This window comes from Monodon monoceros, unplaced genomic scaffold, assembly GCF_005190385.1.
Source record: "Monodon monoceros isolate NGI ecotype Baffin Bay Population unplaced genomic scaffold, NGI_Narwhal_1 Super_Scaffold_17, whole genome shotgun sequence".
Taxonomy (NCBI): domain Eukaryota; kingdom Metazoa; phylum Chordata; class Mammalia; order Artiodactyla; family Monodontidae; genus Monodon; species Monodon monoceros.
Window position 1 is genome coordinate 23,091,093 of NW_021703773.1, and position 24,307 is coordinate 23,115,399.

At 40.0% G+C, this 24,307-nt stretch overlaps 1 protein-coding gene across 1 annotated transcript in view; it reads right to left on the reverse strand.

Moving 5' to 3' along the window:
• The window catches only part of WWC2 (WW and C2 domain containing 2), a 162,539-nt gene that overhangs the window by 50,634 nt on the left and 87,598 nt on the right, over window positions 1-24,307 (reverse strand). Inside the window, exons 3-4 of the mRNA XM_029226208.1 lie at window positions 15,696-15,899; window positions 14,856-14,932 (exon numbers count right to left, since the gene is read on the reverse strand). Coding sequence (XP_029082041.1) covers window positions 14,856-14,932; window positions 15,696-15,899 — 281 coding nt within the window. The remainder of the gene's footprint in view (window positions 1-14,855; window positions 14,933-15,695; window positions 15,900-24,307) is intronic.

The window sequence follows — 24,307 nt, forward strand, 5'->3', positions numbered from 1 at the left end:
GTAGACCATGAGGCACAATATTTTGGATACAGTAATGTTCAATAATTTATCTGTTAAGTTAATCTGAAGGCTTAACAGTTTGCGCCCTAAGGCACTTACATTTTATTAGGGAGAAGGAAATAGAAAGAATTGTGTTGCAAGGCCCAATTCATAACTAAAAGAGAGGTACAAACAATGTTACTGGAACCCAAACGAGGAGAGGACTACTTAGGCCAGGGGAGGAGGGCTGCCCTCAGAGAGAAGGATCTTGAAGGTGCTTTAATATTCATGCATAGCAACAAGCTCACTCACAGTGTCCAGTAAAGACATTTCAGTTTTAGTATCAGACTATCATCATGTCAGGAGCCATCAGTAACCGACAGCTCATTCCACATGTAATTCTACTTCTGACAGCACTCTCAAAAGCTTTTCACCAAAAAGACTAACATTTTTATTTAAAAATAACAACAGAAATCCAAAAATCAATAGTAACTGGGCTGAAACCTGTCTCTACCTTTGAAAACACAGTTGACAAAAAAAAAAAAAACAATGGTACTATCAAGCCCTCTTGGAACAACTGAATTAAAACAATTAGTGTATCTCATGGTCATAAAATGGCACTCCATTTAAAATCATTTCGGCTGCGATGACATACCCATTTACTTTCTTTCAAAAATGATCATTGTAAATTTAACTTTTGACAATTCAGACTCTTCTCTGCTTAAGTGATGTGAGATTTTATTGTATGTTGGGTGACAATGATAAAGGAGGCTAACACCTGTGTTTTCTTCCACGTTATTTACTTTACCTACAGTTGGCTGAAAGCCACTGCTTTTATTTTGGGGAGTCTTCTGAGTGGATTACCTGAATGATTTTCAGCTGCCAAATATCAATGTGCATGTTATTTTGTTAAGGATGAAAAAGTTTGATTCTATTATAATGATAAGTGAAAACAGATACTACTATTTCCAACCCAACATTATTTCCGATTGTTTCTGGTTTTAAGAGTTTGGTCTTAACTGTTCAACACCCTTTCTTCTCAGAGAACCATTTGGCATCGTTAGCTATTGGAGGATCACTGTTTCTACTCTCATTCTCCAACCCACTTTCAAATGTAGGACACAGAACATGAAAACACATGTCCTTAGATCCCAGCTAAGGGTTACGCTAATGCTGATTTGCACGTTTAGCACAATGTGGACTCTACTTGGAGGCAATAACAGTGAGAGCTAAAATGCCAAGCACTTCAGGTATTCCAGGCACTGTGCTTTCAACCCTCACAACTACTCTAGTAGATGGATACAGTTTTAATTCTTATTTTACAGGTGAGGAATCTCAGACCTAAAGAGAATAAGTAAGTAATCTGCTGAAGGTTACCCTGCTACTAAGCATCAGAGAGCGGTCCAGAACCCAGGAGAATGTTTTAAAACTACAGTTACAAAAGCTTTAGTTATTAATGGCATGACAATATATATAAGATCAAAGACAAACTAGAACTGTAGCAAAACGACCTCAATAAAATCTACGGCCCTTATTCTACCTTAGAAAGCTCAGTATTCTTTTTTTTCTTTTGCGGTACGCGGGCCTCTCACTGCTGTGGCCTCTCCCGCTGCCGAGCACAGGCTCCGGACGCGCAGGCTCAGCGGCCATGGCTCACGGGCCCAGCCGCTTCGCGGCATGTGGGATCCTCCCGGACCGGGGCACGAACCCGTGTCCGCTGCATCGGCAGGCGGACTCTCAACCACTGCGCCACCAGGGAAGCCCCACCACTATTCTTCTATCCCGCCCAAGCTGAATATGTGAAGAGCCTCACAAGCCCTACAGCCTGTTTTTGCCTTATATCAATACGCGGTGAACTTTCTGCAGCTGGATCCAACCATCTAGTTTTCCAGACCTATGTCTACGGCTCAAATCTCAAACCCGAGAGTCCCAAATCGGAGGCAGAGAGACCCATGACTTTTGCACATTCCCTGCCTTTTATACCCACTACACCAAAGCAACTGACATTTTGAATTGACTTTAAAGTTAGTTCTGAAATCCAGAAAGAGAGTGATTCAATGTGATAAGCACGACTGGAAATCATACAGCCTCTTACCATCTCTTACAACCCTAGTGTGTAATCAGTCTTCTTTTAAAAGAAGGAGAAACAAGATGGCAATGAAGGAGAAGTAAATTCCAGAACGTGTGGGCCTTGGGAAGACCACGAGACAGGCAGGGTTCAGAAGTGTGCCCTAAACGTGACCCTTTGCAACATTAAAGTTACAATGATCACAGTGACATTTTACTAACGACTACTGTCCCTTCTCACCACTCCCTCCGTCGTCTTGCCAGGAGCTCCCTAAGCAAAGCCGACAGAGGGCAGCTGTCATCTTGTTCTTCTGGAAATCCTTCAAATCACCACTGCTTCCACCTCACTAAAAGTCCTCACCACCCGCCTCCTCTCTCAAGTCACCTTTAAAGAAAACGAGAAATCAGCTCCAGATCATCAGAGGATTAATAATAAAAACATGTTTGACTTTACTAAAGAATAGCGGGAAACAGAATCCCAGATGCTGTTAGGACCATTTGTGATGACTAATAAATGGATTCTGTCATCAGAAACGAGATGATTGCATATATGTTTAAAAATCCCAAACTTCTGTTTAACAACAGTGAAAAGGAAAAAACAAAAGCTACTGCGAAAAATATGAAACATTTTTGAAATATACTACCTTGAGATACAAATAATAGATAAAAATATGGAAGGTCAACTCTAGATCTCTTTCTGCTAAATAAACCAATAAGTTGCCATATAACCCAGAAATTACACTCCTAGGCATAAACCCAAGAGACATGAGAACTTATATCCACATAAACACCTGTGCAGGAATGTTTGTAGTGGTTCTATTTATCATCACTCAAAAGTGGAAACAACCCAAATACCCACCAACTGGTGAATGAATAAATGAAATGTGATGTATCTGTACAATGGAATATTATTTAGCAATGAAAAGAAATGAAGTACTGACACATGCTACAACATGGATGAACCTTGAAAGCAGTATGCCAAGTGAAAGAAGCTCACAAAAGACCACATATTGTATGATTCCATTTATACAAAATGTATAACAGAATAGGCAAATCTAGAGAGGAAGACAATAGATAGTCGTTGCTTGGGCTTTGGGGATAGAGGATATGGTTGTACAGAATGGGCAGTGACAGCTAATGGAGTACAGGGTTCCCTTTAGGGGACACAAAAATGTTCTAAAACTAGATTGTGATGATGGGGATACAACAATAAATATACTAAAACCCACTGAAGTGTACATTTTAAACAGGTGAACTGTGTGGTATGGGAATTAATTCTCAAAAAGCTGTTAAATTCAAAAAATAAATTGGCAAACAGAAATAGAAAAGGTAGAATGTCACCAAAAAAAAAAAAAAATCACCTCTTAACAAAGACAAAATTGAAAATGATGGTATCATTATATATCACTTAAACTAGCAAAAAAAAAATTAATACAAATGATAAACACCTGGTCAAATGGCTTCCTATTTCAGATTAACATCCGAAGTCTACAGTGGTCCCCAAGGCCTATGAATTCTGTCTTCATCTCATTGTCTAGGTTACCTCTCTCACCTCCTCTCTTACTGCTCTCACTTTCTCTCTCCATATATTGTGGCCACATTTGACTTCTTACTGTGCTTTGAAGATCCCAGACCTTCTCTAACATCTGGACCTTTACACCGGCTCTTCCTCACCTAACTTCACCACCTCTGTCTAGCGTCTGCTCAAATGTCACCTTCTCAATGAGACTTACCCTAAATATTCTATACAAAACTACAGCCAGCTCTCCTTCTTCATCTCTCATGCCCTGTTATACAGCAATTATTTTTAGTTAGATTGATTTTTTAAAAAAACAAACCATGACTAGAAGCTGAATTTATCAGAATGCTTTCTCTGTATCAACTGGAATGATTAATGATTTCTGTTTACTGTTAGTGTAGTAAATAATTCATTTTCAAATCCTAGACTGTACATATCTAGGATAAGCCCAACTTGGTCCTGACAAACTATTTTTGAATGTTCCTGCATCTGGTTTACCAATATTTTGCTTAGGATTTTTGTATCTAAGCTTATGAATATGGCTGGCTTATTTTTTCCCTCATATTATCTTGTCAGAATTTGGTTGTATTAGCCTAATCTTCAGAGTGTATCTGGAATTTCACTGATAGTAACAGGGCTGGTCAGATTCTTTCTTTCATCTGGAGTCATTTTTGGTCAACGATATCTTAGTAAGAACTTATTCATCTCATCTCAAAATTAAAATGTAAGAGTATAAATTTACTCAAAATGTCCTGCTATTTCTTAAGCATCTAGAGTTTTATCTCTTCATTCCTTGTATATTTTTACTTGTTTCTTTTCTCTCTTATCAATCCTGACAGACACCTGTCAATTCTACTATTCTTTCAAAGAACTAAATTATGCTTTTGTTGATCTCCTCTATTATAGCCATGTTTATTATTTAAATAATATCTTCCCTTAATTTTATTTCCCTTCATCAACTGTCTTCAGATTTATTCTGTTGTTCTTAGATTGAATTCACTGCTCATTAATTTTAAGACTTTCTTATTTTCTAGTATATGCATGCAAGGCTAAAAGTTTTTCTCCAATTCTCTTCTGACACTACTAACAGTATTAGCTAAACTACAGACTTTACTTGGATCCCCCAGGATCTGACCATGTTGTTTTTACTTGTCATGTCTCCCTAGACTCCAATTTGTGACACTTCCTCAGTCTTTTCTCATCTTTAATGACCTGTTCGCTTTTGAATAGGTTAGATGTTTCATGAAGTGTACCTTGGGTTTGCTAGATGCTTTCTCATAATCAGACTGAGGTTATAGATTGGGAGGAAGAATATGACAGAGGTGATGTGTCCTTCTCATCGAATGATATCGGGGTACATGCTGTCAACCTGACATCACTGGTGATGTTAAACTTAATCTAGCAAATACCTAGATTTCTTCACTTTAAATTTACTGTTTTTCCCTTTCCAAACTCTACTTGTTAGAAGATAATCACCAGGCGAGTCCATACTCAAGAAGAGAGGAGTAACAAAGATTAGTGGACATGTTAAAAATCACCAGAGTTAAGTAATACATATTTGTGGGGAGATACTGTGAGGCTACACAAATACCCCTTTTCTCAATGTTTTACTCACTAATTTTATCAAACAGCACCCACTATTATTTAGAAGTGTATGGTTCTCCTCCAAATTAAGTAGCCTCTAAGTTTTTTAAACTTAGGAGTATAACATACCTACAAAAAAGAAAAAAGAAAATCTTAAGTAGAACATTCAATAAATGAATGGTAAAACACCCATGGGAAGGTCAAAAGTTCAAGAAGTCCCAGAAGCCATTCCTGTGCCCCACCAAATTACTAACCCTTTCTTTCTCCCCAAAGTAACCACTATCCTGACTTCCGACCCTATAAGTGGTTTTGTCTTTGTTGAACTTTATATAAATGGAATCATACAGTATGTATTGTTTTATGTCTAGCTTCATTTATTCAACATGGTGTTGTAAGTAACTGTGCTCAATTATACTTGGCGGCCCATATTTTAACACATTCATTGCCCTCTTTTTTCTTCTTAGTGAAGCATTTTGCCTTATAATCTACCTATTCCAAAATTAACAAAGCTATATTAGCTTTATTCTTTTTTTTTTTTTTTAATTTATTTTGGCTGCGCCAGGTCATAGCTGTGGCACACGGGATCTTCGTTGCGGCATGCGGGACCTTTAGTTGCAGCCCGTGGACTCTTAGTTGCAGCATGCATGCGGGATCTAGTTCCCTGACCAGGGATCGAACCCGGGCCTCCTGCATTGGGAGCACAGAGTCCTACCCAATGGACCACCAGGGAAGTCCCAATACTAGCTTTATTCTGACTAGAATTTGATTGTTGCATCTTTTTTACCCATCCTTTTATTTTTAACTCTTCTGTATCTTTGTTTCTGGTGTCTCTTATAAGCATCATATAGGTAGATTTTTCTTTCCAAAACCAGTCTGTAAATCTTTGTCTTTTAAACTAGAACATTTAATCCAATTACACTTATTTCTAATTATTTGGGTTTAATTTACCCATCTTACATTAAACTTTTCATTTTAACTAGAACATTTTAGTCCAATTTTAACTAGAACATTTTTAAACTAGAACATTTAATCCAATTACACTTATTTCTAATTATTTGGGTTTAATTTACCCATCTTACATTAAACTTTTCATTGGCTTGCCTTTTCTATTCTCTTCTCTCTTTTCCTGCTTTCTTTAGTATTTCCAATGGTGAAGAACTTCTGGTGCCATTAGTTACTTTCAAATTTTGTCTGAAAACATGTTTATCTCATTCATATGCATGAAAGATGTTTTCCTGTGTATAAAATTCTGGTTGATGGTTATTTTCTCTTAGAGCACTGAAAGTATTACATTATTATTTTCCTTTCATCATCACTATGGAATAGTCAGGAGTATCGCTCTAACTGTCAGACCTTTGCAAATAATCTTTTTTCCTCTGGCAGCTTTGAATTTTAACCATTATATGATTAATTTACAGAAGTTCTACTTAGTTCTTTTCCCATATATCCTTGGTCATTTCACAGTCATAGTATCTTTCTTACTCATATTTTCAATTCCTTTTTTATTTCTTGACATATTAAACACCCATATTTTACATTCTGTATCTAAAATCAACAAAATCTGAAGCATTTGAAGCCCTGATTCTATTGTCTGTTTTTTTCTGCTGGTTCTTACTGATGTGACCTTGTTTCTGTGTAAATTTGTGATTTTTGGCTATGAGTTTGTACCCTTAGAGCTCTACCTGTGGAAGGCACAGGTGCAGGTGTGTTCCTCCGGAGAGGATATGCACTTCCAGGCAACTGGCAGCGCAGCCACCTGCCACTGCCTAGACCTGCCACAGTTCGAAGTAAGTGTTTAGCTTGCAGTTTCTCAGACCTTCCAAGTAAGTGTGAACTCAGCCTGCAAACCCATATAAGGTGTGTCAGATGGTGATATGTTCAGAGGCCAGAATGGTTTCTCATTGTTTCTCCAAACAGGTCACTTTTCCTACTGCTTTCTGGTGGGTGATGGCAGTGGCAGGTATGTTGGGGTGGCAGGGTTGGAGGAGTTTAATCCTAGCTCCTCTCACACCGAGGGTTTGGTCCTTTTGGGTCTCAATTTTACGCAGTTGGGCTTTGTCTCCATGAGACCATGAAAAGAACACTATGGAAGGTGACGTTCACCCAGTGTGGTAAATTCTCTTAGGGAAAAGCAAGTTTTAGTGCTCTGTTATTGCTTTAAGTGTCTTGTGGCTAATTTAATTGAGTTTATGATTGAACTTCTCACATTTAAATTGCTGATCCATCTGGAATTAAAGGAAAAAGGTACAGATTCACTTTCATTTCTTTTAAAATGGGCCAAGATATGTCCCAAGCATTCATTGAATAATCCATTTTTTCCTTAATGATATGGAGTGCCACTTTTATCACATTTTAAATTCGACAAGGTGTTTCTGCATATTCTTCAGTGTTCAGTTCCACTGATCTTTCATTTTTGTGTCAATATCACACTTTTGTAATTACTGGAGATTTAAGTATTTTAAATATATTACAATAAAGACCTATATACAATTGCCAACCCAACTGTAATAAACACTCATGCATACAGATTGTGGTCTCTAAATACCACTTCTCACTAAAAAAGAATCAGAGCTTCTTGGAGAAATGTTTGATTCCAGACCTTCTACAAAAAAATCAAGAACATCTTTCCAGACCAAAGAGAAAGAAACTATCAGAATATTGGGATCAAAGGCCTCAGGAGCCAATATAAAAAGGCTCCTATACGCACAAGACAGGATGATGTGAGGTTCAATAAGAATAATAATTGCAATGACATATCAATAATGTTTAAATTCGTGATCACACAGTGATACTTAAACAAACAAACTCAACTCTGTTGGTTATCTCTAACAGATGCTAGGACATAGCTCATCATTTGAAATTTGTTTGTTTTTTAAAAGGAAAATAATCTAACATTTATTCATCTTTCCAATATGAGCTGAGGGTAAGCAAATAACAAGTAGCAGTTGGGCAGTGTGGAATTTCACTTTATAGAAGTATCCCAACAAATAAATAAATAAGGAATAATATAATTAGACTATCATCATTTTGTAATCCTTAATGAAATGACCTAGATGATGATCATGAATGACTACTACTATAATAAAAAAGAAAAATGGGACACTGTATGCCTGAGGGAGATAATGTAATACCAACCATGATGAATTCTACTCCCCACTAAGAAAAAAAAAAAACCTAGATCTCGTAATCTCTACATCTAATTAGCAATTTATACAGGCCAATAATTTTTTTATAAAAGATACAAGATACAAAAGTCAGATGAAGACCTCTATAAACAACCTGGTTTTTATGAATAGTTACATACAGAGAAAAGAGGGTGACTGAAATCAACTTCAAAAATGTATATATTTGTCTAAACTCATCATATTGTACTTTTAAATTTGGTGAATTTCATTATAAATAGTTTATAATAAATTATAACAGCAATAAAAGTGAATAAGTGATCATTTTCTATGTGGGGGGAAAAGATTTAAGTGAGTAATTATTAGAACCAATAAATAAGGTAATTTCTTCATGCCCCTGTCCTGCTTTCTGTCAGTTATGCCTTTTCAAGCATTTCGTACACATGGAAGCACACCAGTAGGTAGTCTTCATGACTGGCTTCTTTCACTTATCATATTGCTTGTGAAATTCATCCATGTCATGAGTATTAGCAGCTTGTTCCTTTTGATTGCATTTTATGGATATACCACAATTTATTTATCCATTCATCCACTGGTGAACCTGAAGGCTGTTTCCAGGTTTGGGCTAGTAAGAATAGGGCTCCTGTGAATGTTTACACTCAAGTCTTTGAGTATATGCTTTCATTTCTCTTGTGGAAATACCTACAAGTGGGACTGCTGGGTAACATTTTAAGTGTATGTTTAACTTCGTAAGAGACGTATGTAGTATAAATAGCTATTTTTTTCCTCTCACAACTTCATTGTCATGGCCTCAAGAGGCTGATTCTCTCAAAATTTAACATGAACATATTAGGTCAATGTATTTATTGGGTTTATGTCAAGGAAAAGTATCAAAATATAATGAAGTGTTGGTTTGAGTTGTGTTCATTATAATATCTTTATCTCACACAGTTCCACAGAGTTTAACTCCCACAGTCCTTCAAAAAAGTGAGAGAATGAGTATTGCAGGCTGCATAGAATCATTTAAAATTGATTTTTAGGAATCCTTATTCCCTGTTCCTGTCTGCTTAGACTGTACATTCTCTCACAGAAGAAGTTAATTGCATTTGATTTTGTAAAATGCCATGAGCATTACGGATATGAGGGTGTTTATGAGTGAAGATGGAGAAGTCTGGAAGTCATGGCCAGAGAGACTGAGACAGTAGTTCACCCAAGTGAGGAGAAACTAAATACCTCCTCCCCCAGCAACACAGTTTTGATGAAGAATTTCTTTTGACGTATAATTATTTAGCCGCAGTATGGTACCCTTCAAAGCTAGAAAAGGAGACCAAAATCATTAGAGAGAAAGAAAGAGAAACAAAACAGTATGAAATCAATAAATGTGATTGTTATAATTTCACTCTACTGAGTATGCTTTTTGAAAAAAACACTACCGTGCTATGAAATTTAATCGTTTCCAGTTGTTAGCATGTCTTAACAGAGATAAGACCAGTTCTTGCATTAAGTAGAGTATCTCTCTCCAATTTTCTCTTTCAGTCTTGCTTCTTTTCTTTAGTGAAGGTGAATCAAGTCATATCATTCTTCATTTCATTCAAACTTCATGAAGACTGTTGTACTATTTTCAAACCCAACACCAACTACAACATAAATTCATTTCTGGACATCTTAAAAGAAAAACCATTTCTGATGTACAGTTTGCTACTGCAAATCAGTATTGCTCTATCTCCTTCAAAACCTTGAGATCAGCAAACTGGAGCTGAAAGAACTTGGGATGTAAGCTAAGTATAAAGACATCACTCATGTCTAATCAAGAGACAATCCTTATTTGTAGCAATTTGCATTCTCAGAAGGCATATTTCTTTTCATCTGAAGCACACTGCTATGACTTTTGTATGTTAGTTACATCACTGGTTAAAGCGTCATAGCTTGATGTGCACATGAGCTAATAACTCCATTCACAGTTACAAACTAACCCTTACATTCAACTGCCATTCTTTTAAAATCTGTGCCCAAGACTGCAAACAGGTGAGATTGTGGATGGCTTTTCTATGTCCATCACCATTGCTAAAAATAATTCAAAGTGAGTTCATATTAACAATGTGGGGATAAATATATCTGAGAATAAAGACAGCACCCTGTTATCAACAGCAATGCTCACTAACCAGCCATGTATTTGGCGTGGAGAGCAAATAATTTAACCAGAGGAGCGTTTGTTTCCTTTTTGACAAAATTAAAAGTTACATCAGATCATATGCTGCGGTGCTCAATAAATTTCTCAAACACATTTGTATTTCTAAAGAAATTTATACTTTTACATTTCCAACATTTTATTTCAGTTTGATAAACAAGAGTAAAAACTTAATCAAAATTCAGCAAAAATTTTCTACATCCAATTTTCACCACATCTCACCTATTTGTAATCTGGGATATAAATCTTTAAAAATATCAATTGAATTGAAGGTTGAGTTTGTATAAGATACACCATTCCTTATCCTAAGTATCTATAACGAATGAATGAAATAATAAATTTTGGCGTAAAATTTTTTACATTCCTCTTCCTAAAAAAATAGATTTTCTCAAGAAATTAAACACCCACCTCTAAAAGTTATGAATATATTATTAAAAGGGCATTAATTTATTCATTTCTCCATTTTAACAACTAGGAATAAGATGCCAGGAAATACCGTTATCCTATTAGCCCGAGGAGGAAACTACAGCCCAATGATCACCAACACCTATGACCATAATATAAAATAATACAAAACAGATGCTTTAGACAGATGTTCCTAAATACCTGATTCTCAAATGCTTGACCCATTTGCTGTAATTCAATAAAACAAATGAAGCACCTACTAATATTGTTACAGTAAAATAATGAAGTATGAGGCCAGTGCTTGGCTTTGTCTGAAAAGTTGTTACTATGATGAAAAATGCAGGCAGGGTCCCCTGAGACACCAAAGCAATGAAGAGTTAGCTAATTCATGAGTTACTATATCTGCGGCACTACTTTGTGAAAGGGACTAGTATATGCAGGGATTCTACAGGATAGGCAAGCCAAGAAAAACTAGGTTATCAAAATCCACGAAACTCTGCTCAAGTTATCCAGCCGCTTCTGAATGGCTGGGGCCTTCTCAAAGAGCCACCTGGCCAAGAAGTGCTCAAATGACAGAGAGAGGGAACCATCTGCCCCGCCATGTTCAAACCATGACACAGCTCAAAACATCACAATAGAGCATGGACCACAAGGGCCAATGTTCTAAGGAAATGTTTCTATAAAAAGGCATTTGCACTGACAGAAGTGTTAAACAAGTGCCTATTCGCTAATGAAAGAGATGCTCTCACCTTTCATTACAGTTATTATAAATGTCTTCTACCTCTTCTTGAGGGAAGCACCTTCGTGGGGAAGGCACTCCTTCCTGACTCACCTTTGTGGGCCCACAGTGATGCCATACACATGAAACACAGGCTTCTGATATTAAGAGCACATTAAACCTGGCACAAAATAAGCTTTGTCTGAAGGATTCTGCTGCATTAGGAGACATGTCCAGGGGACAGGACTACTTGGGATCTTCTGGGACCTCCCCCAGTGAGACGGGGCTCCATTTCCTTCTAACAGTTATTTGTGTGAGATATCCTATATGTACTTTTGATTTTAAATCCCTCCTTAGTTTGCATCTTTCCTAAAATAGCATTTAAATGGACAGATTATGACAGCCTGTTGAGGTATTCCATTTACAATGTCTTACAAAGAAAAGAACTGTGAAAAATGTTTAAAATTTCAAAGGGCAGTAATAATAAGTAATAACTTCTTGAGAAGTGCACAACTCAAGGGAATACTGAAGTTTAGCAAGAGTAACTTTTGACAAAATACCTTCATCCTCCGCCCGCCCCCCCACCTTTTTTAGATAAGGTATCTGCCTAGCAGATCACAGAAATGTATACACATGGTAGACATGGAGCAGCAAGGATCCCACAAACCAGCCCATGAGATTCTTAAGGAACGTACAGAGAAATAAAGGTGGATTGACAGAGTAAGGGTTGTTTATGGTAGAAAAGAACACTTCTAACAATGACTTCCATAAGTGAAACCCAGAAATCCAGACTGAAGAGAGGTTTGCTTCCAGAAAGTACAGACGAACTTTTTCACACTCTTTTTCTGAGAACGATAGAAAAGTTGTGAGGTAAAACAAAACAAAAAAGAACATCTATTTGAAGACACTGGCGAACGACTAAGGCAAATAAGGGAAGCCCATAGTCAAGATCCGAACTTGGCACTGTTTTTCCTTTTGAGGCATTTGCATATGTGTAGGGAAAGTGAAAAGCTGGGAGAATGTAGTGACCGAGAGAGCATGACACACAGAAAGCACCGGCTGTCCCACAGAGCTGAGAGGCTTCAGGGAGAGACTGGAGTCCAGCCTCAATCCGGCAAAGGGACCCTCAGGAAACAGCCCAGGAGTTCAACTGGGTTTCTGAAAAGCTCCGCCCTAAGAGAAAGGGTGGACTGGAAATAGACCCACTCAGAAAAATGAAGGAAGCCCAGAATTCAGAAAACTCAAACCCTGACTGAATTAAAACTATCTACCCCTGGACTAACTGCCTATAAGAAGCAAAACTAAATCCTCTTTGAAGGATAACAAGATCATCCCAAACCTCAAATGATCTTTATTCTCTTTCATACATAATATATGGCTCTTAATTAAAAGTAAGCAGCTGTGAGATGTCAAATACTGACCAAAAATCAAGAGGAAAAAAACAGACCGAAGAATCCAACATACAGGAAATCTAGATATTATACTAATTAAGACATGGAATTTTCAAATAACTGTGATTATTTCGTTCAAAAAAATTATTATATCAACATGCAGAATTTGGGCAAGTAACTAGAAACAAAAAATAAATAGAAATTTTAGAATTGAAAAACCACACAGTGGAATTAAGCTGAAACCAATAATAAAAGATAAGAAAATCCTAACCGGTTTAAAAATTAAGTAATATACTCATATGAGAAATTATAAAGAAATTAGAAAATATTTTGAACTGACTGATAATAAAAATACAAATTCAAAACCTATGGGATGTATGCAAGAGCCATGCGCAGAAAGTAATTTAGAGCTTTAAGGGCAGATATCAGAAAGTAACAAGGCCCAAAACCGTGTGTCAGTATCTGCTCGAGTTGAAGCTATGTATATATATATATTTTTTTTTTTTTTTTTTTTTTTGCGGTACGCGGGCCTCTCACTGTTGTGGCCTCTCCCGTTGTGGAGCACAGGCTCCGGCCATGGCTCACGGGCCCAGCCGCTCTGCGGCACGTGGGGTCTTCCCGGACCGGGGCACGAACCCGTGTCCCCTGCATCGGCAGGCGGACTCTCAACCACTGCGCCACCAGGGAAGCCCTATGTATATTTTTTGACACGGCAATTCCACTCCTAGGTGCATAACCAACAAAAATGTGTACATCTGTGCACCCAAAGACATGTGTACTAGACACGTACACTAAGGCATAATTTTTAATTACCAGCAATTCGAATAAACTCTAATGTACGTCGACAGTAGAAGAAATAAAGAATTCACGGTATCTATACGAAAGTGGACTGCTTTACAGCAATAAAAGTGAATGTAGATGAATCTCAAAATGTTGAACAAAAGAAGCCATCAGTAATCCATGGGGTAGCATTCCAATTTCACAAAGTTCAAAGCAGGCAGAAAATCAACTTAGAGTATTGCCAATAAAGGTCACCTAGTGGTCTTCCCTAGTGGCGCAGTGGTTGAGAGTCCACCTGCCGATGCAGGGGACACGGGTTCATGCCTCAGTCCGGGAAGATCCCACATGCCGCGGAGCGGCTGGGCCGGTGAGCCATGGCCGCTGAGCCTGCGGGTCCGGAGCCTGTGCTCCGCAGCGGGAGAGGCCACAACAGTGAGAGGCCCGCGTACCGCAAAAATAAATAAATAAATAAATAAAGGTCACCTAGTGTCACCTTTAGGGAGAAGGGTGATGATGAGGGGATACCATGGGGGCTTCTGGGGTCATGGCAATAATCTCTTTCATGACCTATGTATTGGTTGCATGAGTTTGTTTACTTGGTGTACAGTCTGTAAGACTCCAAAAGTCAAGGGTAAACAAGCTGAGCCCTTAACAGCAGTGTGGTCAAAAAGATTTAGGGTAAAAATCAGCAAACAACCCATGACGAAGTGTGAGGCACTAGGAAAATTTGACCTAGAAAAGGAAGTGACGTGGTGATGTGAACCGTGGGCATCTTGAAACATTAGGTTGTCTGATGAAAGAGCAACTAGGCTCAACTCTGGACGTGTATTTCAGCACAATAAGGAAAAGTAAGTTTTCCAGACTCAAATTTTGATGCAGTATACTAACTGCAAATAATAAAACTGCCCAGAAAAGGAACACACTCTCTCTCAATAGAAAGAACAATCTCAATCACTCATATGTTCTAACAAAAGCAGAAAGACTACCCATCGAGGATAAATGAAAGGGCTCCTGCATTGAATGGAGAGGGCAGATGACCACAAAGGCCCCTTCCAGATTCTAGGCATACGTTCCACGAAGAACCACAATAAAAAAGTCTTACCCTTAATCGCGTAGTGGAGATCTCAGCTTTTAAGATATCAGGGTCATATTTAGTACTGGATGAAGATCCTGAGAATACTTTCAAAGGGAAAAAAGAAAAAAAAAAAAGTAACTTGTACAAGTTGCATAACTAGTTGTCAACTTGGAATTTACAAACTCTAAAAACAACAAGCTTTACATGCTTCTGTGGATACTTACTTAACTTTACAACTCCTTTACTGTCATTCACCAGACACCTAAATATAAAAAGTCATCTTCAAACCTTCATAATTCTTTTCAAGAAAAAGGAATGTTATAAAGACCCCAGCGCCTCATTTTCCTCTGAATTTTATATCTATGGATAAAATCTTAGAGAATCTTATTGCAGACCCAGTTTATCAGAGCTTTGCATTATCCAGAAACTTGTAACTTAAGTAGAACTTCTGGGCCCATCACAGATGCTTCTTTAAACAAGACCAGCTCCAGATTATCAATTTCTGAGATGAGAGAGAGGTCGGTCAACTCAGGTGTTCAACAGAAACTTCATTCTAGTTAATAGCTCCAGTTTTAGTTTAGTCCCACTGCAAACATTGTACAAGAGTAGCACAAGGGCCAAATTATTTGCCCTGATCTGAAAAGGTAAACATTAATCCCCCACTGAGGAGACTTTTATCTGGAATGGGGTCGAGGGGTTTTACTGAGAAATCTGATGTGTGCCCTCAGCCTCACGTGGCTCTGAGGGACTCTTCCTGCCCGGAAAGGAACAGGACTCAGAACAAAGTCCCACAGAAACCCAAGTGGCCTTCTATTACCTACGACTTGGTCCCCATTTCTCAGGTCTGAACAGCCACGCTGTACTTACAGCTGGTGCGAGAGCTCGACTTTTCCTTGTAGGCGTCATTTAACCGGACGTATTCATCCAGGGCCAGGGCCAGTCTTTGCTCCTTCACGTGGTACAGCTCCTTCTGCGTTCTGAGGGCATCCTGAGCCACGGACAGATAGTCCTTGAGCATTTTCTCCTGTTCCCCCCTCCATTGTTTCCTTGGATCTTCAATCTGCGTGGTTTCTGAAAGTACATTAGGTGGGTTATTTTTCAGAATTTAATGATTTTTTTTGGTCTATTTATTTAAGCTTTCAAAAAAGTAGCCACCTTTATTTCTTACCTCCTTTAAGTAGTTTATTAGTGGTATGAAGTGACTTCTCCAGACGTGTAATAGAGTTTGTTTTAGTTTACCCAGTGCCTCCCCATCCCAACCCCTTTCAGGTCCTTGTCAGCAGTTTATCCTCATTGCCAATCCCTCAGACACAGTGTTGCCTAGGTAAGCACAGCAGCAGGGCTGTGCTCAGGTCCTTCCTTTCAAGAACTCTCTGGCTCCCCAGTACCTTCAGAATAAAAGCCAAGCTTTTATGGCCCTGTATGATCTGAACCCAACCTGCTTCCCATGCTTCTGTTCACTCAGTACAGGACTCTTGCCAGGCTGCCCTCTACATCAGCAGTACTCAAAGTGTGGTCTGCAGACCAGCGCCGGTCCGTAAACCCTGTTACATGTCTGTGACAATAAGTACAGATATCAAGAGTAAACATTTTGAAATGTTTACAGCAATTTCACACAGTTATCCTATATCTGTTGACTCGAATAGTAATAATACTGGGCCTTGCATTTTGCATTTTTTTCAACTTTTCCAATTCATTTTTATTGTTATTTTATAAAAATATCAGTTAGTCCATAATGGCTCAGAAATTTTAAAACAAACACAAAGACCAAACCCCGGTCACGGGTTAAGGAGAATACCCTAAGGCACAGTTCTTGGTTCTGCACTTCTGCACACTAGCATCACCTAGAGAGCTCTAAAATAAATCCCAGACCAATTAGAGTTTCTGTGGGCGGAACCCAGGCAATGGCAGGTTTACAAGCTCCTCCAGTGATTCCCATGAGCGGCTGTGGCTGAGAGTCTGTGCTCTGCAACAGCTCACATACTGCCTCCTGCATGGAATTATGAATTATTCAAAACATCCCATCCTAAACTTGCTCAAACTTGCCTCCCCTGCCTCACCCACTCCTCCCAGAGGGAACCAAAATAAAGGCTCTGGCCCATGCTTTCCGCTTCGCTCCTTCTGCCTCCTGACAGACCCAGGTGCTTCCCCACGTGGCCCTTCATGGTGTGATGTGGCCCCCCTCTCTTGGGAACTGTAAGTAGTACAACTTCTTTCGATGGCACTGACCTATTTGTGTTGTCACTCAGCCATCTCTAGAAATTAAATCCCAGGTACAATCAAGACAGATGGGTCATACGGGCTGGCCACTGCATGAACATGAGGACCTACCTCTTCCTGACAAGTTAGGATTGGATAATTAACTTATCAATTTGCTGGAATGTCCAGTGGTGTGTACCGTCTTCAAAATGTTTTGTGTGTGACTCTCAACCTTAATGTACCCCAACTCGGTATTTCTGGTTGCCCCTAAGGACTCCAGTGAGTCAAAATGCAGAGAATGATAGTAGACGATCTGCTGTGACCACAATTATCTCCAGCGGCCAGGCTGGCTCTGGAAATGTTTAACCTGGTCTCCGGGGATAAGTGATAACACTACAGTGGTTCAGACGTGAAGCCTGGGTCCCCTTCGGGCCAAGGGAGGCCTGGGTCAGCCAGGGGCTCCGCCACCACTGCCTCAGACCTACAGCCCTCCCTTCCGTCAGTGGTTAGAGAAAACATCAGCGCTTTCTCTAAAGTAGTGAGTATTCGGAACACGAATTTTTAAAGATGTAAATACTTCAATGTGCAAAAGAGGCAAATCTCATGTAATTGTGGGGAAAAATACGCTAGAGTCAATGTCCAAAGAAGATATGCAGGAGGGGGCAGTGCTGGACAGACAGCCCCCCAGCCAAGAATCTTCAAGGGCATCGTCGCAAGGGGCAGGCTTGGCGTCTGGGCAACACGGAGAGTAGACAGTGATCAGCCAATAAGAGCCTAAACGTCTCCATTTTAAATATTCCTTACAACTCAGGTCTCTGGCTATCCAAACATGTAATATTTACATTCATTTCCAATATTTCTATATACGAATACAAACGACTCAAAGCACAGAGAATTCATCCTCTAACAAACAGAAATTTATGGTCTAAACTGTGGATGACCCACAGTAATCCTCACCTCCTAGTGTGCACACCCCTGAATACCGGCTAGCGTGAGCGACTTGCTTCGAACGAAGAGCACACAGAGACTGGGTGTCACTGTGACCGCCGTCGTGCCCTCTCTGCCTGGCCCTCCTTGGCTTTTTTGCTCTAGTGAAGCCAACTGCCAGGTTACATGCCATCCTATGCACGTAGTGAAGAGAGGGGGGTGACGGCCGGCAGCAGACAAGGAACTGAATGAATTGTGCCAGCCACCACACGAGTGAGCCTGGAAGCAGGCCTCCTCCGGTCATGCCTGGGGGTGACACAGCCTGGCTCACACCTTGAGGACACCCTGTGAGAGACCTGGAGCCAGAGGACCTGGCTCAGCCTTGCTTGGCTTCAGCGCCCGAAGAAACAACGAGATAATAAATGCAACCTGTTACAGTGAGATATATAACTAGGAAACTAACCAAATAAAGAGATGATACAAATTGAAAATGTGCATGAAAAACTTGAAATGTTCATACATTATAATAGCTATAGCAAGATACATACTTCCAGTTCTCTCTCAATATCTTTAGAGGTTTTACCTAATCATATTTCCCTACATATTGGCGAACTGGCATACTTTCAATAAAATGCTTGTCAACAGCTAAATTGCCACAAAACCCTGAAAGTAACACTGACTGACACTTAAATGAATAAAGTACAATGATAATAATAATAATAAACTACCAGCATTTGTTTTGGATACATCAGCAGAAACACTCCAGTCAATTGGTTTAAATACTGGATGCTACAAGAGACTCAGCAGGAAACATTGACATTTCCAATATACCGCCCCATTCAAATATGAACTACAAAAGTGGGTTCCCAGAGGCACCTTTGAAGAAGCCTTCATAAAGCAAGATTGTGCTTCATCTCCATCAGTTATATTTGCTGAATAGATCTGTGAAGAATATTTATTAAATGTAAATACTCAAAAAGGTATATTATACAAACGTGGTATTTTTTTATTAAGACCTGGTGGCCTTGGGATATCACTGTATTATAATGCAATATAATTTGCATGTTGTCTACTATATGAAAGAAGTAGTTAAAGTAGTACTGTTAAAATGTCACGCACCTCAAGGGAATTCACATTCCATCAGTTTTATAGATGTGGAACTTTATAGATAGAGAACACGTTGTGAGTTACAAGAGCTTATCAGGGGAGATAACATTAGCCTCTTCAAAGGAATATTATTTCTGTCTCTCATGCACATTTCTATTCTTTCTGCTGTGCTCAGGAAGAATGAATGAAATGAATATGAGTAACTCTCCTTATCTTCCTTCATAGACACTATATGCTATGTTTACTTATCTGTTTGTTCTACAGACAATTGAGCATCTACTGCATGCACTAGGGAAAACAAGATGTTCAGGTATGATCCCTCCTTCCAAAGAAATTATAAAGTATAGAAGAAATTGTGACACAGGAATTAAAACAACAACAACGACAACAACTGTTTTATACGGTAGAAAATGGTGAGAGCCCCAAGAAGAGAAAGGTCAAGTGCCACAGAAGTTTAGAGACACGGGAGTTTCCTCTGGCTGAAAAAGTAAGGTCCCATGGAACAGGCAGTGATTAAGAAGGGCTTTGAAAGGTCCCAGACAAGAGGCCCTTCAAGGACCAAACCCCTGTTTGCCACTCCAGCCGTTTTCCCCAGCCTCATTCACACCAGCCTCAGCCGCACTGAATTTCTTTTCTTCATTGAGTCCTGCTTCCTGAGGCCTCTTCAGACCTCTGGCTTTACTTGTGGGTCTTCCTTCTTCCAGGCAGTTTCTCCTCCAAACTCCCAAAGCCTACCCCCTCCCCGTGTTCTCCAGGACTGTTAACTTACTCATCCTTTGGGTTATGAGCTTAAAGCGCCTTCTCTAAGTAGCTGTAGCCATGCCCTTCAGAATGGATATGGTGCTTCACTTGTTCTCCTTTGTTGTGCTAGTGATGGTGGTACTAGAATTCTGCTCTACGTTCTCACTTCTTCCCCAATACTCCAAGAGGGACTAGATGGTTTCTCGAACGCCGGGTTAATAAATATGAAACTCATTTTGTAAGCTACGGTATGCGGTAGAAAGGCTCTAAGTAAGGGCATGAAAGGATCTTAGCTATATTTTAGGAGGATCATCTGAGAGAAATGTGAGGTTCTATTATCAAAAGAGTTGATATGATTCTGCAGAAAATTTTTTGAATGAAAGATTATACAATAAGTTAAAAAAGCAGTTTATAAAACTGTACGTATGTAATATAATCCCACTTGAGGTATACAATATATTGAACACTCGTGTGTGTGTGTGTGCGTGTGTGTGTGTGTATCAATATGAAAAAGTCTGGAAGGATACACACTACAAGTTTTAGAATACTTGATTATCTCTGAGTAGTATGAATATAGATAATTTCTTCCTTTTATTTACCCACATTTTCTACTTTTCTCCTATCATATCTATTACTTCTATTAAAAAATATTTTTTAGGGCTTCCCTGGTGGCGCAGTGGTTGAGAGTCCGCCTGCCAATGCAAAAAATACATATATCTTAACAGTTTATCCTCCTAGGAAAACATAAAGGATGAAATAAATCAGAGAGGAAGTAGAAGGGTCAAAAATTTATTTCGTTTCTCCTAAAGGAAACAACTCCATATTAAATAGCATATACACATGAGGAACTTTCATCAAACCTGAACACATGTGCTGCTTCAAAGCTAATATAGAGGAGTTTGATTCAGGGTAATATGAAGTACACACCATCCAATCTCTCCGAGACAGCATGGGGAAAGATGAGAGAGGAGAGCTGAGGAACTGTCTATTTATGTTTGTTGCCTGTTTTTTTTTTTTTTTTGCGGTACGCGGGCCTCTCACTGCTGTGGCCTCTCCCATTGCGGAGCACAGGCTCCGGACGCGCAGGCTCAGCGGCCATGGCTCACAGGCCCAGCCGCTCCGCGGCATGTGGGATCCTCCCAGACCGGGGCACGAACCCGTGTCCCCTGCATCGGCAGGCGGACTCTCAACCACTGCGCCACCAGAGAAGCCCTGTTGCCTGTTTTTAAATTGGTTTGTTTGTCCTTTTAATGTTGATTTCCAGGAGTTCTTATATATCCTGGCTATGGATATATAAGATATGTGTACAATGAATATTCATCTGTGATATTGTGTGTATCAGTAGTATATTCCTTAAAAACACGGTGAGTAAAAGATTCCGTTCACAAATTGAACCCACACTCCATTTATATGAAATTCTAGAACAGGCAAAGCTAAGGTGTGATGATAGAAATCAAAGCAATTTGCAGCAGTGGGGAGGGGGTGACGGGCAAGGGGCAGGAAAGAACTTTCTGGGAGCGGGGTGAGAATATCTTGTATCTTGATTGGCTGGCAACTACAAAGGAGTATACATTTGTCAAAATTCATTGAAATACGTACTTAAAATCTGTGCATTTTCTTATATGTAAATAAGACCTTAATTACTAAAAGACAAAAAAGTTAAGTACAACTCTGACCCTATCAAAAAGTGATTTGCTTCTGGTTGTAGTGACAATATCAAGACCTTACAAACAGTACTTCAAAATTACCTTCTAGTTAGTTACAAACACCCCCATCAATATCTACACCCCGACTCCGCACACACAGCCACTAAAAGGTGAATTCTATCACAAAACACTTAGGGCCTAAAATAACTATCACTGTCAAGGTCAAAACTTTTACTTCTAGATATTTAACAGTGTTACAGAGAAATAGTATTAAACAGCCAGGCAGTCTTAATTTCATTTTTTTATTGAAATAAGGAGAAAATAATGCTGAAACTACACAATGTCAAGACACAACATATGTGTAGACCAGCTGTTAAGAGAAGATAATACAATTTGCTCCCTAACTACTTCATAGGAATGTCTTTAAGATTAATGAGATAACGGACCAGGTCCTTTTTAGTGGGAAAACTACCTGCTGTGGGTAATTGGGGCACTTTAGGGCACAGTAAATCCATCAGGTCACTGGGGTACCATTACTGTACCAAAGCAAAATGCGAGACTTAAACACGTATGTTCTGACAATCAAGTTTTGAAGTATTCAGAGTAGTGCTTTCTGAAGCATAATTTATAACTGAAATGCACTTCAACTTCTTTCAAAACAAACAGAAAGCTTTTAATCTGTGAGTTAAACAATAAAGCTCTTCTTTGTTCTAACATGTAAGAGTTTATCATCATACTAGGCACCCAAAGATAGAGGAATAAAGATGCAGTCACTGTGCACAAGGAGCTCACAATTTAGCGAGGAAAAACATACAAATAAATAACTTAAATGCAATATAACAAGTGCTATTTTAAAATCCTTAAGTACCTGGTACTAAGAAATACCTGCACGGGGTAACTAATTCAGAATGGGGTGGGGACTTGCAAGGTGGAGGGTCAGGTGCCAGAGAAGGCCTCTGGGAAACAGTGGGCAGACGGACCGAGCGGACGGACCCTAGGAGGATATGGCAGTCGGCCGAAAGGGAAGGCCTGGGGGCTGCGCAGAGAGTGACCAGGGCTAGAACCAACAAATGCAAAGAAAGGCAGAAAGCCAAGGAAGCACAAGGCACAGCTGGAGCGTCGTCCCGTGCCAGGGAAGGACAGGGCAGGAGATGAAAGTGGAGGCCAGTGGGGCAGACTGGAAAGAGCCTCACAGTAAGGAATCAAATATACGCATCTGGAACTCCAGACGCGCGCTAAGAGACAAATGTGGCCATCACCCAAGGAGATCTGCAGGCTGCAAAGAGAAGACGATTACAGAAATCCTGATACCAGGTACAGGAGAAGAAGAGATGGGCAAAAGAAAACGGCAGGAGCAGCCAGGTATGCCAAATAAATTCCAACAGAAGGTGTCATGAAATCCAAAGGGGTAAAGAGCAAGAGGGAGTAGCCCGTGGGGGCAGGGATCTGTCAGATCAAGGCCAAGGAAGACAGGCTGGGGCACTGGGATTCCGTCACCTGTGGGGTCTCAGGTGACCTCGGCAAGAGCGTTTGTGTGAAATCATGGCCAACAATGGAGGAAGGGAAGTCCATGGGGGCTGTGTGTGGCTTTTAGTGAGTTTCCCAGTGAAGGGAAAACAGATGACATGCTGTAAGGGATGGGGGTTGAAAGATTGTTTCAAGTAGGAGTGAGCAAGAGAGTGAGAATGAGAGAAAGTGAGAAGGAGGGAGGGAGGGGCGGAGAGATTGTTATTATTTGTTTTTTCTTTTGGTAGTTTTGGTTTGGTTTCATTTTGAGAGTCTCCAGTGTTTAAATACTAAGATGAAAGAACCATTAGAAACTGAAATGGTGGGAGAAATTTTTTTTTTTTTTGCGGTACGCGGGCCTCTCACTGTTGTGGCCTCTCCCGTTGCGGAGCAACAGGCTCCGGATGCGCAGGCTCCGCGGCATGTGGGATCTTCCCGGACCGGGGCACGAACCCGTGTCCCCTGCATCGGCAGGCAGACTCTCAACCACTGCGCCACTAGGGAAGCCTGGGAGAAATTTTTAAAACCAGAAAATAACTGGTAAAGATACTACCTAGGAGAGAAGGATGGGACATAGAAGTTATTAAGCGGGGTCTTGGGGGTTGAGGTGGGTGATTCAGAAGAACACCTCTTCCACTGAGAAAAAGCAGAGAGCCCTGGAGGTGGGTTTAGAAGCTGAAGAGACTGTCGGCAGTGGGAGGGAAGTTAAGCTAATTAATTTTCTCATTTTGGTGCCATGAGAACTTATTTCCATTGAATCAGGAGAGGAAGGTTTGTTTCTGGTTCCCTAAATATTATTTAAGGAAAAAAAGCTAATTTTTTATCCATATAAAATAAGTATAAAAGTGAGATTTAAATAACCATACGTCTTTTCGTTGAAAAACTGACTTAATACGTCCAAGACCTTGCTCCTTTCAACCCCTCTATCTCACCTACCTGTGAGAATTAGGCAATGTCACAGCCCTCGAACCTATTCCACCACAACAAAGCTACTCACACTGTTACCTGTACACTCCCCGCCCCAAGGCATAAGCAACACTCAGCACGCCAGGCTTCTCAAGAGTCAGCTTCCCTGGCTCCCTGGCTGCCTCCGGGTGGGGTGAGCATTTTATTATCCGTGCTTGGTGGTCTTCTAGGCAGAGCACCCCTTTTCAGTGTAAATAACTGGAAGTGAGTCCTTCATCTCAACTCACTTTCACTGAAGCCTCACTTGGAGGCACGCATGCAGCCTTCCCACCCGACTGGCCGTCCGCCCCACAGCCTTTGGCCTCTGCAGACTTCAGAGCGGAGCAGCCTGGTCACTTCTGGAACCTTCCCAGTCATGCTGGGAAAGGAGTATTTGCACAGGTAAAG